This window comes from Aphelocoma coerulescens, unplaced genomic scaffold (genome assembly GCF_041296385.1).
Source record: "Aphelocoma coerulescens isolate FSJ_1873_10779 unplaced genomic scaffold, UR_Acoe_1.0 HiC_scaffold_60, whole genome shotgun sequence".
Taxonomy (NCBI): Eukaryota; Metazoa; Chordata; class Aves; order Passeriformes; family Corvidae; genus Aphelocoma; species Aphelocoma coerulescens.
In genome coordinates, this window is record NW_027183949.1 from 1,681,015 (window position 1) to 1,697,719 (window position 16,705).

A 16,705-nucleotide genomic window follows, 5' to 3' on the forward strand; every position below is an offset into this window, starting at 1 on the left:
GCTCAGGGCTTAGGCTCAGTCCAGTAATATTTCCAAGACAAGCCTTTCTATAAAGATGAAATTTCCTGAGAGTGTTTTCCGTTTCCTACTCTTGCGGAATGGGAGGGGGGGAAGTGATAAAGGAATTCTTCATTTTTAAGAGTCCCTAAGGCATGGGAAGTGTAACTTGAGTGCTCTGCAGGAGTTTCCTAAAGTGCTTTCAAGGCACTCCTCTGCCCACGGAGAGCACCGGCATCACCTTTGCTGGACCCGCCAGGCTTAGTCTGACCTGTCCTTTCTCCCACCTGCAAACAGAACCTGTCCCCAGCCAGTGCCCTGCAAACAGGCAGGTTTCTGTAGGGCCAAGGAGAGTGCACAGAGATATGGGGTCTGTGAGTGCTGGCAGGAAGAGATCAGGCACAGGGAAACATCTCCAGGAGGAAGATCTTCAGCAAGCAGAGAGAAGATCAGGCAATGAGAGAAAACAAAAGGCAGAAATGTTGTGGCACGGAGAGCTTAGAGACCTCCACAGGATGCCCTCGAGTGCAGCCCCTCCCTCTGAACAAGCCCCCTCCCCTCCTCTCTCCCTCAGCCAAGCCTCTGCCCTCAGGGCCGGGGCTCCAAGGCGTGAAGCCCCTCCTGTGCAGGCAGAGCTGCAGCAGAGCTGTGGGGCAGCTCTGCGGTCCCGGGCCCAGTTCCCTCTGCAGAGCACAGGGCCGGGAGCATCTGCCTGGCACTGGGGGGCTCTGGGAGGGGGCACAGCTGGCTCAGCTGGCTCAGGGTGACGCTGGCCCCAGTGCCCGGCTGTGGGCAATGCAGCCAGGGAAGGAGCTCCATCTCCCTACATCCAATGCCATCATTAGGACACTTGGCTTTCTTCTTGAGGATTCCCCCTAAGCTCGGAGCTTCCCTCCAGGACGCAAACAGGTCGTGTAGCATCTTTGTGTTACCTGAAAGCCCCACAGTGAGACACAGAAGTTTGATGATGGACAAAGTGCTGTTGGGTTGGTGCAATGAGCCATGTGTGTATTTGGCTACCAATGTGGGGCTGAGACCTCGAGAAGGGGGTGGACATTTGATGGGCTGTGGTGGATCGATCTGCTCTCAGCAGTGTTGGGATGGTTTCTAAGGGAAATATGGGAGGGTGATTATCCTCTGTCTGACAAGGGTGAAAGCCCAGAGGATCTTGGAACAGGACAGAGTGACAGAGCACCTCCCCTCACTCTCCACTCACCGCCTTGCCTCACAGAACTCGCTCTATTCTCCCCGAGGGCAGCAGCAATGCTGAGTGTTTCTGACATCCAAAACCAGTCAGCCGGGGAGATGAAGAGGAGCTGTAAAAACCTCTAGAACACTTTAACAGCTTTTGCCATTCCTGTTCTTGGGCCCTGGGAGTGCCCTTGTGTTAGCTGGGGTTTCAAAGTGTAACACCAGGACAGGTGGCTGTCCCCCTCCCACTTCTGCACAGCAAGGCTGAATTATAAAACCCCCCGGAGCAATTGCCCTGAAACTCATGTCGCACGCAGCCAGCACCAAGCAGGGCTGCGGCTGGAGCTGAAGGAAGATCTGCTAGAAAAACAGAAGGGTGTTGTCGGTGATGGAACACGGACTTCGCCGGCCGCATGCAAAGCCAAATTTCCTCGCACGAGTCCCATCTTTATATACTGTTCCAAACCCACAGTTCAGCAGCTACAAACTTCAGCTTCTAAGGTTATATGTTTTACATCTCCAAGGGTTACAGATTACCATCTCCTCGCCCAATCTCCCGTTAACTATCCTACTCTTTGTCTCGCCTCTTGCTCTTTGTCTCGCCTCCTGCCAGACGCGGCCCCGGCCCGCCCCGTCTCTCGTCTCTCGCAAGGCCCCAGGCCAGCCAAAGCCGTTCTCCGTGGCGACACTCTGAATCCCCATAAGGTGTCAGTGTGTGACAGGAGAAGCATTTGTGGGACATGGCTTTGATTTGGCTGAGAGCCGTTTCCCTTAAGCTGTCACTGACTTTTCTCCATGAACAGGTCCCCATGTCCACACACAGCCAATGTCCAACAGCAGCTCCATCAGCCCCTTTCTCCTGCTGCCATTGGCAGACACGCGGCAGCTGCAGCTCCTGCACTTCAGTCTCTTCCTGGGCATCTCCCTGGCTGCCCTCCTGGGCAGCGGCCTCATCATCAGCGCCGGAGCCTGCGGCCAGCACCTGCACAGCCCCATGTTCTTCTTCCTGCTGACCCTTGCCCTCACCGACCTGGGCTCCATCTGCACCACTGTCCCCAAAGCCATGCACAATTCCATTTTGGGACACCACAACCACCTCCTACGCAGGAGGTGCTGCACAGCCCCTTTCTCTTTCCCTTTCTCCTTCTCTCTTTCTCCTTCTCTTTCTCTTTCTCCTTCTCTTTCTCTTTCTCTTTCTCTTTCTCTTTCTCTTTCTCTTTCTCTTTCTCTTTCTCTTTCTCTTTCTCTTTCTCTTTCTCTTTCTCTCTTTCTCTCTTTCTCTCTTCCTCTTCCTCTTCCTCTTCCTCTTCCTCTTCCTCTTCCTCTTCTCTCTTTCTCTCTTTCTCTCTTTCTCTCTTTTTCTCTCTTTCTCTTTCTCTCTCTCTTCCTCTTTTTCATTTCAGCGGAGTTTTCCCTCCTCGCCGCCGTCGAGTGCTACGACCGCTACGTGTCCATCTGCAAACCCCTGCACTACGGGACCCTCCTGGGCAGCAGAGCTTGTGCTCACATGGCAGCAGCTGCCTGGGCCAGTGCCTTTCTCAATGCTCTGCTGCACACGGCCACTACCTTTTCCTTGCCCCTGTGCCAGGGCAGTGCCCTGGGCCAGTTCTTGGGTGAAATCCCACACATCCTCAAGCTCTCCTGCTCACACTGCCACCTCAGGGAACTCGGGCTTGTTGTGTTTTCCATCTGTTTAACTTTTGGTTCATTTGTGTTCCTTCTTTTCTCCTATGTGCAGATCTTCAGGGCTGTGCTGAGGATCCCCTCTGAGCAGGGATGGCACAAAGCCTTTTGCACGTGCCTCCCTCACCTGGCCATGGTCTCCCTGTTCCTCAGCACTGGCTTTGTTGCCTGCTTGAAGCCCCCCTCCAGGTCCTCCCCATCCGTGGACCTGGCACTGCCAGTTCTGTACTCGGTGCTGCCTCCAGCCCTGAAGTCCCTCATCTACAGCCTGAGGAACCAGGAGCTCAAGGATGCCCTGAGGAAAATGATGACTGGATGCTTTCCAGAAGCAAAAACCTGCCTGTTTTCAGCTCCATAGGCTAAAGTGTAATCATTAGAGGCCCAGCCTGCCTTCTCAGGTTGTTTTGGTGGTGGTGCTTTGGGGGCTTTTTTTCTTTTCCTATGTTAATGTTGTACCCAAAAGATTTTGTTATGCATCTTATTCCCTGTTTACAGGCTGAATGGGACTGTTGACAGGGACTGTGTCAATGAGGAGTCTGCTCTGTGTGTATTCACATGAAAGAAAGGACCCATCAGCAAGGTCTTTGTTCAAGATCCTTTGGTTGAGTCCATCCCTGAAGCTGGAGGGCAGGGCCAGTTTTGCAGGCGTGGGGCAGGGAAGAGTCCCAGCAGAGCAGCACAGCCAGGGAGCAGCAGAGCTTGGTCTTTTCAGAGCTCCTCTCTTATTACTTCCACTCTCTCCTTTGGAGCTGCTGTGATGGTGTAAGGCCAACAGCTCTGTGTGGGTGGTGCGAGTCCTGCTGCGTGTCACAGGCAGGGACAGGCCATGGGCACTGCTGGGACACAGCTGGGCTCCGCCACAGCAGTTCCATCAGCAAAGGGCATCTCCTGAAGGCACTGCAGGAAGGCTTTGCTCTCCCTGCACAGTCACTGTCAGGAAGAGGCCCAAGGAAGAGACTCTAAAGAGGCTGCCTGTGTTCCTTGTTCTCCCAGGGCTCAGTGGGATGAGATCAGGGTCCCAGTGTGGCCTTCAAGAGACTCAGGTGTGGTTCAGGTTTTGCTTGGTGGTGGCCAGTGCCCACCAGATGGTGAATGGTCTGTGATGAACCTTCCTGGGGCTCTGCAGCTTGTGCCAGGCCTGATGGCAGGGGAATGTTCTTCTGGAGGGACTTGGGAGCTGCCAGGAGAACGCAGGGGACCTGCAGGGACAGTGTGTGCCAGGGATCAGCCGTGAGTGGAGCTCCCTGGGCACAGGCCTGTCCAGGGTGGGCTCACCCAGAGATAAAGGACTGAATGTTTCCTGTGAGCCATGAGAGCTCTGCAGCCCCAGGGGACACAGCAGGTACAGGGAAAGGAGTCTGGGCAGTGACTCGTCTGACCCTCTGGGAACTTGCAGAGGAGGATCCAGGGCAGCCCCAGCCCATGCGCCAGCCCTGGAACAAGGCAGGCACCTCGGAGCACCCTCCATGGCCACAGCAGAGCCTGTGTGGGAGGGGGTCCGTGCAGGGAGCACCATCAGCTGCAGAGCTCTGTCTCCCAGCTTGAGCAGCACAGCCCAGCAGAGGCAGCCCATGGCCCCGGGCAGCACAGCCCCCATGCTCTGCAGAGCAGCACCCCCAGCTCGGGGGCTGTGGGCAGCAGGGCAGAGGCTACAGCAAGGGCTGCTCAGGCCAGCACAGACGTGTTCCCCTGGGAAAGGCTCTGTGGGGAGCTGGGATGGGCCAGGAGAAGAGCAGGAGCTCGTGTGTGTGCAGAGGAGCCCTGGCAAGAGGCTGCCCTGTCCCTGGGATAGCAGCAGGAGCAGCCTGAGGAGCCCCAGAGCCAACTCTCTGCTGCTGTGCTGGGCAGCGGGGCCCTGGGGCTGCAGGAGCTGCCCGAGCTGAGGATCTCCTGAGCATTCCAGACACAGAGTCACTGTCCCGCACCTCCAGTGCCTCCAGTTCCTGCTGCAGGGCCAGACAGGACTGGGCTTCTTTGCAGGGCTGGGGCCGGGGCAGGGAGAGGAAAACAATGGACCCTTGATTATAAGACTCCCCTCAGTGTCACAATGCTCTCCATGGTTCCACGAGGCCTTGCAGTGCCACGCTGGCCCCTTGGTTCCTTTGGGCCCCACGCTGTCACTGGGGTGCCCTTGGTTACACGAGGCCCCACGGTGTCGCAAGGCACCTTTGGTTCTCCGAGGGCCCTCAGCGTCTGTTTTGCCAGTGGGCAGGGTCAGCCCCAAAGACACAGACACCAAGTTCAGGAATAGTGTAAGTTATTAGAATGCAAAACTGCAAAGAATCACAAAAGGAGAAGCCCAGCAAAGCACCCAATCATCACTACCAAAGATTGCGTACAGTAATCAAGAAAGAGACAGCACCAGTTACCCTCAGGCCTTGCCATCATCCACATCCTCACATCAGCTGGGGGAAGCTGTCACAGCCAAGGACTGGAGAGCCATTCCCGCACCCTGGGAGTTCCTGCAGGTGCATCCACCTTTGCGGGCAACGAGGCTTCAACCTCGCTGTGAGAGGGCCCAGCTTTGACAGCGTTGAACAAACAAGCCGACATCACTGCTAGTGTGGGAACATCTGGTTTCATTCTCCTCTTTGGTTTCTCCCAAAGCCTGGCCAGGGCTCAAGGAGGAACCGAGGGAGTTTGATCCTAAAGCCCCAAACAAGGCCAGATGGGGCCTCGTCCAGTTTCTAAATACAGAAAGGTCAATCCGTGTTTCACCAATGAACATAGAGCATATTGCTACTAATGCTTTGTTAATGAGCAGATACAAATAGAACATTTGGTTGGAAGGTTCATCTAGATGTCAACTTTGCCTCAGAGCCTGTTGTTCAGGCCTCAGTCAGGGCCTGTTGTTCAGGCCTCACTCCTTCAATCAGTCCTTTGACCTAGAGACGAACTGCAACCTTCATAACAATTCTTTTCATCCTACAATCTTAGATTTAAGTATTAGAAATTCTTTGTTGACAAGCCAAAATATCATACGGGAAGTGCTTTAAGGGTATCTTTTCACAATCTTCATAGGAACGCTTAACCCAGCCATGATTAAAGAGCTGTCCGTGAGTTTGATTCCATTTCCCTTTATACTGGCTGCAATTGAACAGTTTACAGTGTGGGTGCATACAACCTATTCCAGGAGACAACATCCATCCACAGACACTTTTCCCTACATATATTCCTCTTTATCCGATTTAGGCAAGAAATGCCTTTTCTATGAAAAGGCAGCGGTCGGGGATCGCCACCCTCGGTCTAGAGCTCTGTTTTTATCGTGAACTGTGCTCAAGTTTCTAACCCACCATTTGGGTTGGGCCAGATGGGCCAGCCAAGGCCAGTCATCGAATCCTTCTGGACTTGCACGCACCCAGCAATTACTGAGGTTAAATGAGTTCCCTATCTCTGCTCCTGCTGTTAGAAAGCTATTTTCCCAACCAGTGCTCCGATTACAAGGACAACATTAAATCAACAAGATCAACAATAGTTTCACTGTTAAGTGGTCCCTTTCTGTCTGCAGAAGTCACTCACTCAGTGGCACATCAGTCTTCACATCGAGCGCCGTGGATCAGAGCACTTTCCAAAGGGACCATTGGGGCAAACAGGGAGATTTGGTCTGGCAGGCTCTGCAAAACAATATCCTGTAACATCTCTTTGTTCTCTCACAGAACACTTGGCTGCAGGGACATGTGCCCATCTTTCTCACCCAGGTTTCAGGATTCAAACAGTGTTGTCTTTGCCTACAGCTCTTACTTCAGCTGGCTCGGGCGGGCCATTTGGCCTCTGGACCCACACTCTGGCTCCATGATCAGGACTGGTGGATCCAAACCCTTTATCTCCATGAACAGTAGTGATGTGAAGTGGATGTCCTTTTTTCACGGTTGTTTTACAAACTGGCAATATCAATAACTGTGCTACCCTGCCGTGGGGTTGAATAATCCAGTGTTGTTCACTATTGTTTAACAGAACTACTTTAATTTCTCCTTGATAATCTGCACCAACCACTCCTCCCACCATATGAACACTTGTCAAGGCCAAGCTTGAGTGGGCAGTTATCAAACCAAAGTGTCCCGGAGGAACCTGAATTCCTGTGCCGGTACTGATAACTCTCATTTGCTTCTGATTTTTCCTAATTAATTCTAATGCGTAAAGGTCCAGCCCTGCAGCCTCTGCGATGGCCCTGTCAGGGACCATCACCCCTGGAACAATTTCCCAGGAAGTCAAAGTGTCAATGTCCGTGGTTCTATTTGCAAATTGGGTGCAGCCATGCGCATCCAGGGGGTTTCCATTTCCCCAGTGGGCCCATTGTTAAGGATATGGAGCACATCTGGGAGGTGGGTTTTTCATTGCGACACATTCCCATCTCCTATATTTTTCAACTGTTCTTTTAACAACCCCTTCATCTGTTCAATCAGTTCTGCAGCTTGTGGATAGTCTGGGATATGAAAAACCCAGCAGTCTTACTCACTTTATTTTTCGCAGTAACAGACAAAGCATTCCACGTCCTAGCGTCAGCAAACCCTATAAAAACAGCCACTTTCATCCCTTCCTCCTTCATCTGTTGTATACAATCTCCCACAGTCTCCCAGCGATGCTGGGGTCCTGGCCAGTCCTTTTCTGTAGCGTATTTAGTCTTATATCCCTGAGCAGCCAAAGCTAACAAATGGGTATTTGGAGCATTATTTCACAATGTCATGATATACATGTGAAAACATAAACATTGATTTTTATTATATTATATTATATACATGTAGATCATTATTTTTTGTTATTATTCTCATTGTTGTTATTATTATTATTTCCTTTGCTCAAACAAATCCAAGCTCAAGATTAAAAACTTCTTCTGTCGCTCCATGTGGGAGCGTTTCAACAACAATCGTTCCTTCTGTTGGTGCTGTTTCCGAGATGCTGTTAACAAAATTCACCCTCATCTTCCCAAACCCACAAGTTCTTTTCCTTTTTCCATATGCAATTTTGGGATGCATTTTAATACATCCAGTGCTTCAGCTTCTTTCAATTGACGTCCTCATTGCTCGCACGGAGCTCCGACCTCAGCCCACGCCACAGCCAGCAAACCCTAGGGAAGGTCTTCCCATGCGGGAATTTTGGATGGGACCGATTCCTTACACTTACATTTAAAAAGCAGCATTTTGTTGTGATCCGGCCAGACTATACCAAATTTGTTTTACCAGTGGGCAGGGTCAGCACCAAAGACATAGACACCAACTCAAGGAATCAGCGTCATTTACTGTAGTTCAAAGCAGCAAAGAATCACAAAAGGAGAAGCTCAGCAATGCACCCAATCATCCCTACCAAAGATTGCCCGTAGGGATTAAGAAAGAGACAGCAGCAGTTACCCTCAGACTTTACCATCACCCAGAGCCACCCATCAGCTGGGGGAAGCTGTCACAGCCAAGGACTGGAGAGCCATTCCCGGACACTGGGAGTTCCTGCAGGTGCCTCCACCCACAGGTGAGGCTTCCAACCTCCCTGTGAGAGGGCCCACCTTTGATAGTGTTGAACTAACAAACCGACAGCACTTCTAGCGTGGGAACATCTGGTTTCATTCTCCCGTTTGTTTCTCCCAAAGCCTGGCCAGGGCTCAAGGAGGAAGCAAGGGAGTTGACTTGGACCATACAGCCCCAAACAAGGCCAGATGTCAGATTTCATGGCCTTGTCCAGCTTCCAAATACAGAAAGGTCAATCCATGTTTCACTAATGGGTGGATACATCTATCAGAGCGCTCATGACCGTGCGCATTTCATGAATGAGCAAGTTCAAAGATAACCTTTGCTTGGAAGCTTCTGATGGTGCCCCAAGCCCCAGGACTGGAGGGACCCCTTGGCTGCGGGGCTGGGAGGGAGGGAGCTGCCCCTTGTTCTCACTCTGCCTCACGCAAAGCTGGGCCGCTCACAAGTGGGGCAGCACAGCAAACAGGCAGCCTGCCAGTCTCTTCCATCCTCGTCTCTTGAGATTTTTCACCTTTCAGCTTAGGGTCTACAAAGGCAACTGCTTTTGGTCCCGCTGTGTATCCCCACGTACAGCAATGCTGCTGAATCCGTCTGTAGCACAGCAGCAGGGGAAAGGCCTCAGCCCTTCAGGGTCAGGAGCTGCCGGGCTCTGCCTGAGCAGCTCAGCCAGCAGGAAGGGAGCTGCTCCACACGGCAACGAGGAGCAAAGCACTGCAGCACCTCCTGCTTGGGCAGAGCCCAAATTCGGTGCGGGAATAACAGAGTTCTTCTCGTGCCCTGGTGCATCAGCACTGCAGGTGCTGTGCCCGCAAGCACATGGTTCGAGATCTGCAAAAGAATTCTGCAACTCTTGACTGGGTCAGGATGTCACCAGTGCTAAACTCCACTTTAGTCCAAAGCAACCCCTTTACACCTCTGCTGGTGTCTGCTAGATTTTTTCTTCAGGGTATCCAGACAAAAGTAAACAGAGGAGGAGCCTACATTTTCATTGTTGAGCAGAAATGTATCTCATTTTGCTGTACAATCCTTTTTTAAGACGTGTTATCTCTTTAAAAAAAAAAAATTAGATAAAAGAAAAACCAGAAAAAATATGAAAGAGAAAAAACCAAATGTGTAGTGAAAAATCTTCTGTAACTTTGGATTAAGAGGTAACTGATCTTTTTAAAAAGAGAACAAAGTTATTTACTTTGCAAATGTGCTGATGGCATGGATCCATCTCACTGACCTCAGCATCCTTTTTTAAAGATTTTGGGTTTTGTTGTCAATATTAAGTTATTTTAAATTGTGGTTGAAGCAATAGGAAATTGAAATATGGATTGTGCATGACCGTGTCTTGAGTGTAAAAATATTGCGGTTTGAAACTTGGACCTAAAGTATTGCAAATAAAAGTTATAAATACCAATGGATTGTGTGACAGCAGCTTTTCCTCTAGGATGTGCAGCATCAGAAAGACTTCATCAGTGTGGCTGTGGGTGCTTTTAGCTTTGTCCTGTGCCACTCTATGATGACATGAAACAGGACTTCACCTGCCACCAGCCCAGGCCACCCTTTGCCACCCCAGCTCCTTGGAGCTTGGACAAGCAGACACAAAGTCTTTCTGCTGCTTCCCCCTTTTGCACAAATGCACAGAGAGCTGGGATTTTTCCAGGTCTCGTGTCTCCACGATGAATACGGTGAGTTACACAGATGCTTGTCAGCTCCACTTCCTGCCTAGAAATCTTGAAACTGCTTCTAAATGCTGCTCACTTCAGCTCTTGGACACCTACTCCCACAGGGCCGGGAAAAAAATGCCCCTGACGCCAGCTTACAAGGTGAGTTACGCCAAAGAGGGGCTATGTGGGAAATCTCTATCCCTGCCTATCCTTTTAAGAGATCTGTGCCTTGTATCTAAAGGAAGGAATGTGCAAGCAACGTGACTGACACTTTCGCTCTCCGTGTTCGTTCCGCAGCCACGGGTACAAAGACATTATGGGAACCCTTGTGCAGCCAGAGCCTTCCGTCCCTGCAGAAGGGAGCGCGGCGGGTGGGGGCGGTTGGCGGGCAGCGAGCCCCGGACAGCGGGCGAGATCCGGCTCCACACCTGCCAGGCCCTGCTAAGGCTCCATGCCGGCTCCTCTGCAACAGCAAAGACCTTCAGCCGTGTCACTGCCCAGAGGGGCAGTGCTGGCCCGGCCGCACAGCTCCTTTTCCCCACAAGTTGCAGGAGGTGAGAACGCAACACTTGCAAACACCGACTGCGAGCCACAGCGCCGGCTGCGCACCATGAACCTCAGCTCTGGGACCACTGTCTGCCCCAAGCTCCGGGGGATGCAGTGGGAGCCGGGCTGGGCTCTGCCCTGGGGCCATCCTCCAGTGACAGCTGCAAACAGGGAGCATTTAGTTGCCACCAAGAGCCCAGCCACGCGTGGAGGGGAGCCGGTGCAGGTGCGGCCTGCGCTGTTGCCTGCTGTGCTCTGGGGCTGCTGCTCCCCGCAGAGGGAACTGCACTGGCGTGCCAGAGGAGACAAAGAAGCTTCAGCTTAAGCCAAACTGAGCTGGGTGGCTGGGCTGGCAGGAGTGGGGAGGGTCAAGGGCATTCACAGAGCTCATCCTGCTGGAAGGACGAGGAAAAGGGGCAGTGGGAAGCTAACAGTGAGGAGAGCTGAGGCCTGGAGGGCAGCTCTTGAATGACACTCAGGTCTCACCGGACCTCTGAGACATTGCTGTTCTTCTGCCAGTGACAGGATGAGTCCCTAAACCTGGGGCTCGCTCCTCCTCGTGGTCAAAGGCATCAAGGAAGGCTACAGTGCGACAGAGACTGCCCTGAGCTGGCAACTCACTGGGGGAAAAGAGGGAGCACTTGTGAAGTAAAAGGCAGGCGGGGCAGAGAACTGTTCAGAGAAGGGCCGAGCTAAAGCTTGAGCAAGCTGAGAAATGCCATTTGGGGTCATCCCAGATTGATTTCATTTCACAAGTTATTGAACAAGTTTATTTTGGGGGCGGGGGGGGTGTCATGTTTTCCCCTGGAGGCGTGCACTCTGCAGGCTTGAGCTGCGTTGCCGAAATGCTCGAGCACGTCTCTGCTGCGGCTCACACCGGTTCTTCTTTGGCTTCTTCCGGCCCGGTGCTGAGCCGCAGCAGAGCCCTGGCGGAGCCCAGAGCAGCCTCAGCATCCACAGAGCCCGGCTGCAAGGAGAGAAAGCAGAAACCGCCCGTCACTTGAAGGCTGCTGTCCCCCTTGTCCCAGCCGCCCGTGGTGCCCAGGCCGTGCTGGCTGTGCTCAGAGCGGTGCCCGAAGCCGCCCGTCACTGCTGCCTTTGGCAGGAGAGCAGGATGGCAGGACACGTGCCACCGCCCGCAGCCAGCCGTGGCAGATCCACCTCCTCAGCAGCTGCCCATTGGGATGCTCCTGTGCTCGCTGCCATCTCCCAAAAGCCCTTATCCCAGCCGTGCCAAGAAGACGGGGACCCACCGCACGCCACCCGCCGCCGGAAGAAAAGCTGCTCCCAAGCGATGTCCTCGGCCTTCTCCAAGGCCCCGTCCCATCCACGCTGCAGCTGGTCCCAAGCACTTCCCGATCCAGACTGGACACCACCTACAACACCTCCTTTAAGGGAAAGAAACAACAAATTAATGAAAAGGGATTACAGACAAAAAGGAGAAACAAGAAAAAAGGTAAAAAGTCTTCTCTCTGTTGGGGGCCTGAGGAAGGCCCAACCTTCCCTACATGCTGGGGAAAAACCCACCCTCGGGCGAGGGAAGCCCACGCTTTCTCCCCTCCCCCCCGCACTGACCCCCAACAGGCACAGCGAGCCCAAAGCAAACAAGCCGAGTGGAGCAGCCCAAGCCCTTCCTTTCCTGCAAAACAAAGCAGCCCGTGCACAGCTCCTGGAGTGCCACCTCTGCTCCTGCCATGGGGGCTTGTTTGTGTCGGGCTGGCTGCCCCAGCCCCAGCCCGGGGAACAGTGGGCGGTGGGGGCTGTTGGCAGGGCCAGGGGCCGACTCCCATTTCCTAAGCACCCCAGCCCATCCCGCCCGCCCTGCCGAAAAGCAGCTTGGCAGCCGGCTGAAGAATTAGTTGCATCCGCCCCAGCAAAGGGGGGAACCTTTGCTTCCCGGCCAGGCCGTGCAATGCCCAAATCTGGGAGCATCCCCTTGGCTGTGGACTCATCTGTAAATTCGCTGTGGAGCCTGGCTTTGAAGAAGGTGCCAGAATCGAAGCCCATCATCTTCAGCTTGCCGGTGGCCAGGTCGAGGAAGAGCTTGCCATCCTTGACGTCGTCCTCCATGTCTCCAGCAGCAGCAGGAGTACAGCTTCTCCAGGGGCTCCTTCTTCCCTGCGGCTGAGAGCAGGCTGTCAGTGCCCCGCCCAGGGCCCCGGCTGTCAGTGAAGCAGGACAAGCAAAAGCAGCTTGCACGGCGGCCACCAGTGCTGGGAAGAGCAGCTCAGCGCCAGCACAAGGGCTGCGGGTCCCCATCTGACGACCCCTGCGCAGCAATACAGGCAGGGCAAAAAAGCCTGCGTTTCTTGGCTTCTTCTGGCCAAGGCACGTGTGGAGCTGTAACTTACCAGCTCCCTGGATCAAAGTGTGCCTGTGGCTCTCTCCCTTCTTCTATGGATGATGAATATCCTGCAGCCAAGGATCACACGACAGGTCTTCTAATGAGGGCCTGTCCAAGGAGTGCAGGGACAGACACCATCTGATCAGTTCCTTGCAGTCTGTGGGGAGAAACCAGAAAGCGCCGGTCAGTTGCAGAAGGCTCCTGTCCGCTTTGCCCCACTATTGCCATGCCCAGGCCATGCCATGGGGGCTCCGAGCTGTGCCTGAACTTTCCCATCCATTCTTTGTTTTGGAGGAGAGCAGGAGAGCGAGGCATGTGCCACCTCCTCGGCAGCTGCCAGAGCGGGATGCTCATGAGCCCGCTGCTGTCTCCCAGTACTGCTATTCCCCCCGTGCCGCAGGGATGAGCATCCACCTTGAGAGAGCCGTTCTGGGAGCGACAGCTGGCCCCAGCTGATGTTCCGGCCCTTCGGGAACGGGTGCCGCCCGCAGACCATCTGGTGCAGCACGATGCCCAGGGACCAGACGGTAGCTGCCTCGCCGTAGTACCAGCCAAAATGGGTCCATTCCGGGGGGCTGTACGCTGGTGTTCCTACGGAATAGAGAGGCACTTCATTAGCGGGATGCTGCCTGCTCCCGGAGCCTCGCCCCAGCATCCCTGGGCACGCAGGGGCCGCACCGGTGGCACGCGGCATGACCCGCTGCCCTCTCGCCAGCGCCTGTGACTTGTGGACAAACTGGGGGTTGTAAAAGAAGCCACCGGTGTCACAAGAGGGCAGCGGAAGCCCTGAAAAAGGCCCGAGCATTCCACGCAAAGGGAAAACCCGCTCAGTGCCGGGGGTGGGAAAACCATGCCTTCACCCTCCCTGCCTGCATTGCCCCAAAAAACATTCTGAAGCCAAGGCAAACAAGGCGAGCTGAGCAGTCCAAGCCGGTTCTTGCCTGCACACCAAACCGGCGGGTGCACAGTTTCTGGCCCCCCCCTCTCTGCTACCCCCACGCACGGGTGTGTTTTTGTCACACTGGCTGCCCCAGCCCCAGCGCCAGTCCTGGGCAGAGTGGCTGGCGAAGGCTGCCAGCAGGGCTGGAAGATGGCCCCCCGGCCACCCGCACTCAAAAGCAACTGGGCTGAAAACTCGGTCCCATGACTGGCATCAAAAGGGAGAATCCCCGCTGCCACAGCCAGGTTGGGCCGCGAGATGCCGGCACCGGGAGCCTACCCCGGCGAGGACTCACCTGCAAAGCTGGTGTAGGCTGTGTCTTGCAGGTAGGTGCCGCAGCCAAAGTCAATCAATTTGGCCTGGCCCGTGGCCAGGTCAACCAGGATGTTCTCTGGTTTCAGGTCCCTGTGAAGGACCCCGCAGCTGGTGCAGTGCCGCACGGCCTCCAGGACCTGGCGGAACAGCTCCCGTGCCACCTCCTCTGACAGGAAGCCCCGCGCTCGAATGAAATGGAGCAGGTCCTGAGACTGCTCCGGCCGCTCCATCACCAGCACCACGTTGCTGGGCAGCTCGAGCCACTCGAGGAGCTGCACCACACCAGGGAAGCCGGTGGACACCTTGTCCAGCAGCACGACCTCGAGTGGTGCGCTGGTGCCGTTGGGCTGCGGGAGGAGCACGATGCCGTCAGTGGGGCTGATGCCGTGCCAGGGCTCGGGAAGCCCTCGCCCAGCCCGGGATGCTCTGCGCCCTCCGCTGCCCCCACGCCCGCTCTCCCCCGAGGCGTCCTGGCGCCTTCCACCCTCCCGGGCCTCGGCTCATCCCCGCCCGTCATGCCCCGCCTTCTCCCGCTGCCCACCACCCCCACCCCTACCCCCCCCGCTCACTCACCAGCTCGCCCCAATGACGGATGCGGGTCCGTGGCACCCATTTGATGGCCACCTGCAAGCCAAGGGGAGCAGCGGGCTGAGCTCGCCGCCCGCCCTGCCGAGCCCCATCCTCCTTCTCCTGCGCCCTCCTCCGCCCCCCGCCTCCTGCGCCCGCCGCCGGCCCCGCCACTCACCGGGGCGCCGTCCGAGAGCCGCGTGGCCGCGAAGACGCTGCCGAAGCCGCCGCGCCCCAGCAGCGAACCCTCCAGGTAGCGCTCCCTCAGGCCCTGCAGCGCATTCCCTGCCGGCGAGACGCGGCTGTCAGCGCTCGGCCCGGGGCCAGAAACGGCCGCCGGGCGCTCCTCAACCGCCCCGGGCCGGGTATCCCCAGATGTTGCCTCTTTCGAAGGGGACACCGGCGGCTCGGGGGCGGGGGCCGCGCTGCCGAGCGGAAGAGCTCGGACCGGGGAAGACGCCGCGGACGCGGCGGGAGCGGCCGCGCCGTCTGTCTCCTCGGCGGGTCCCGGGAGGGGCCGGGGCCGGGGCCGGGGCCGGGGCCGGGGCCGGGGCCGGGGCCGGGCCAGCCGGGGCCGGGCCAGCCGGAGCCAGAGGCTAACAGTGCTGCCCAAGAGGCAGGCACTGATGCCCGCCCAGCGGCGCCACCGCCAGTAGGGCAAGAGCCGGGCGGAGGCGAGACCGCGGCGGGACGCCCGGGGGCGGGGAGGGCGCAGCCCCGCCCGGGGCCGGGGGCGGGCCGGGCGCATGGCCCGGCCTGGCATGGGGAGAGGGAGGCCGCGGAAGGGGCGGAGGGGGTGGAGCACTGAAGGGAGAGCGGGACAGGGGATGCGGGACACTGGGAGAAGGAGAGGAGGAACAGGAGAAGGAACGCAGAGGGTCTGGAGAACCGCTGCTCTTGTATTGCTCTTCTGCTGCTGCCGCTGCTGCCGCTGCTGCCGCTGCCGCTGCTGCCGCCGAAGCGCTGGGAGCGTTGGTCCGCGTGTCCGTGTGTCTGTTGCCCGGGTGTCCGTTTTTGCCCCACGCGCCCCGCGGCCGAGCCCCGCGCGCCCCGGGCCAGCACGGGCCGCTCCGGGGCCGAAGCGGAGTCCCGGAGCATCTCTTCCTCCCGCAGCCGCGCCAAACGCACCGTCTTGTTTAGCTTCTTCTTCACCAGATTGTAACTCTTCCTTGCGGCAGTCTTGCAACTTGCCCCTGCTGCTGCTGGCTCGCCCCGCGCCGCGGTCTCTTGCTCGCGAGCAACCAAAGCGCTGTCCGCGCTTTTCGCCTGGAGCAGAGCAAAGTGCTGAATGAGGAGCCTGCCAGCGCCAGGCAGAGGCAGCCCCGTGGGAGGGCAGAGCAGGACGTGAGGAGGGAGACGTGCAGCCCCTGCGCGGTGCAGCGCTGCTCCCCGGCCGCTCGGCGTGGGCAGTGCGAGCGGCGGGGCCGTGCCCGGCGCGGTGCCCTCGTCGCCAGGGCTGTTGCTGTTTTCTTGTCCGGTTCCAGGTGAAAATCGGAGACTGCCGATAGGAGGCTTCAAATAAAAGAGTGGAAACACTCTTTTTGCTGAGTTCTGATGCCGGTCCAATAGAGCAGCTAAGCTCTCAGCTGTTTGCCTCCTCCCTGCCAATCCAGCACTTTCAGCCTGGAACAAAGGCCCTCTCTGCAAAGAAACTGCTGGCTGGTTTCCCTCTCCTGCTGTTCATTGACACAGGTAGAAAAGCAGACTAGTTTGGATGCTGAGTCTGTCCAAACACACAGTGAGCTTTGCCATGTGAAGCCATGACAAGGAACTCCAAGACACGGAGTCTTGAGCCCTGCGACAGTGTCATGGGAATCACCTTTGTTGCTGCTGCTGTCTGTTGTCACTGCTGAGGGTGCAGTCCCATGGGAGCACATGCCCTGTCTCTAGAAGCCAGAGCCGAGCAAGGCACTGGGCTCTAAAATCTTCCCTTGGCAGGCTTCTGGGGTCTCCAGCATTGCTTTCAAAGCCAAACAGGGAGAAGGCAAGCTGTGTGTAGCTCTTGGTATTG

The 16,705-nt window shown here is 56.2% G+C and overlaps 2 protein-coding genes across 2 annotated transcripts; one reads left to right on the forward strand and one right to left on the reverse strand.

Moving 5' to 3' along the window:
- Window positions 1-2,653: 2,653 nt before the first annotated feature.
- Window positions 2,654-3,229, forward strand: LOC138102002 (olfactory receptor 14J1-like; the record flags this gene model as incomplete). Its single annotated transcript, XM_068999750.1, has 1 exon — window positions 2,654-3,229. A coding segment is annotated over one exon (576 nt), but the record flags the coding sequence as incomplete, so codon positions are not given.
- A 9,693-nt stretch (window positions 3,230-12,922) lies between these two features.
- LOC138102075 (serine/threonine-protein kinase pim-1-like) lies at window positions 12,923-15,457 on the reverse strand. The gene is made up of 5 exons (XM_068999834.1): window positions 14,873-15,457; window positions 14,701-14,751; window positions 14,108-14,474; window positions 13,287-13,463; window positions 12,923-13,029 (listed from the first exon to the last, which is right to left on the reverse strand). The coding sequence occupies exons 1-5, from the start codon at window positions 15,455-15,457 to the stop codon at window positions 12,923-12,925; spliced, it is 1,287 nt and encodes a 428-aa protein (XP_068855935.1).
- Between the last annotated feature and the right edge of the window lie 1,248 nt (window positions 15,458-16,705).

Coding starts and splice junctions, on each gene's coding strand:
- LOC138102075 (XM_068999834.1), bottom strand. CDS start 15,457: ATGCCAGGCCGGGCCATGCGCCCGGCCCGCCCCCGGCCCCGGGCGGGG. Junction 13,464..14,107: donor AGCCTACACCAGCTTTGCAG/GTGAGTCCTCGC, acceptor TCTATTCCGTAG/GAACACCAGCGTACAGCCCC. Junction 13,030..13,286: donor CCCAGAACGGCTCTCTCAAG/GTGGATGCTCAT, acceptor TTCTCCCCACAG/ACTGCAAGGAACTGATCAGA.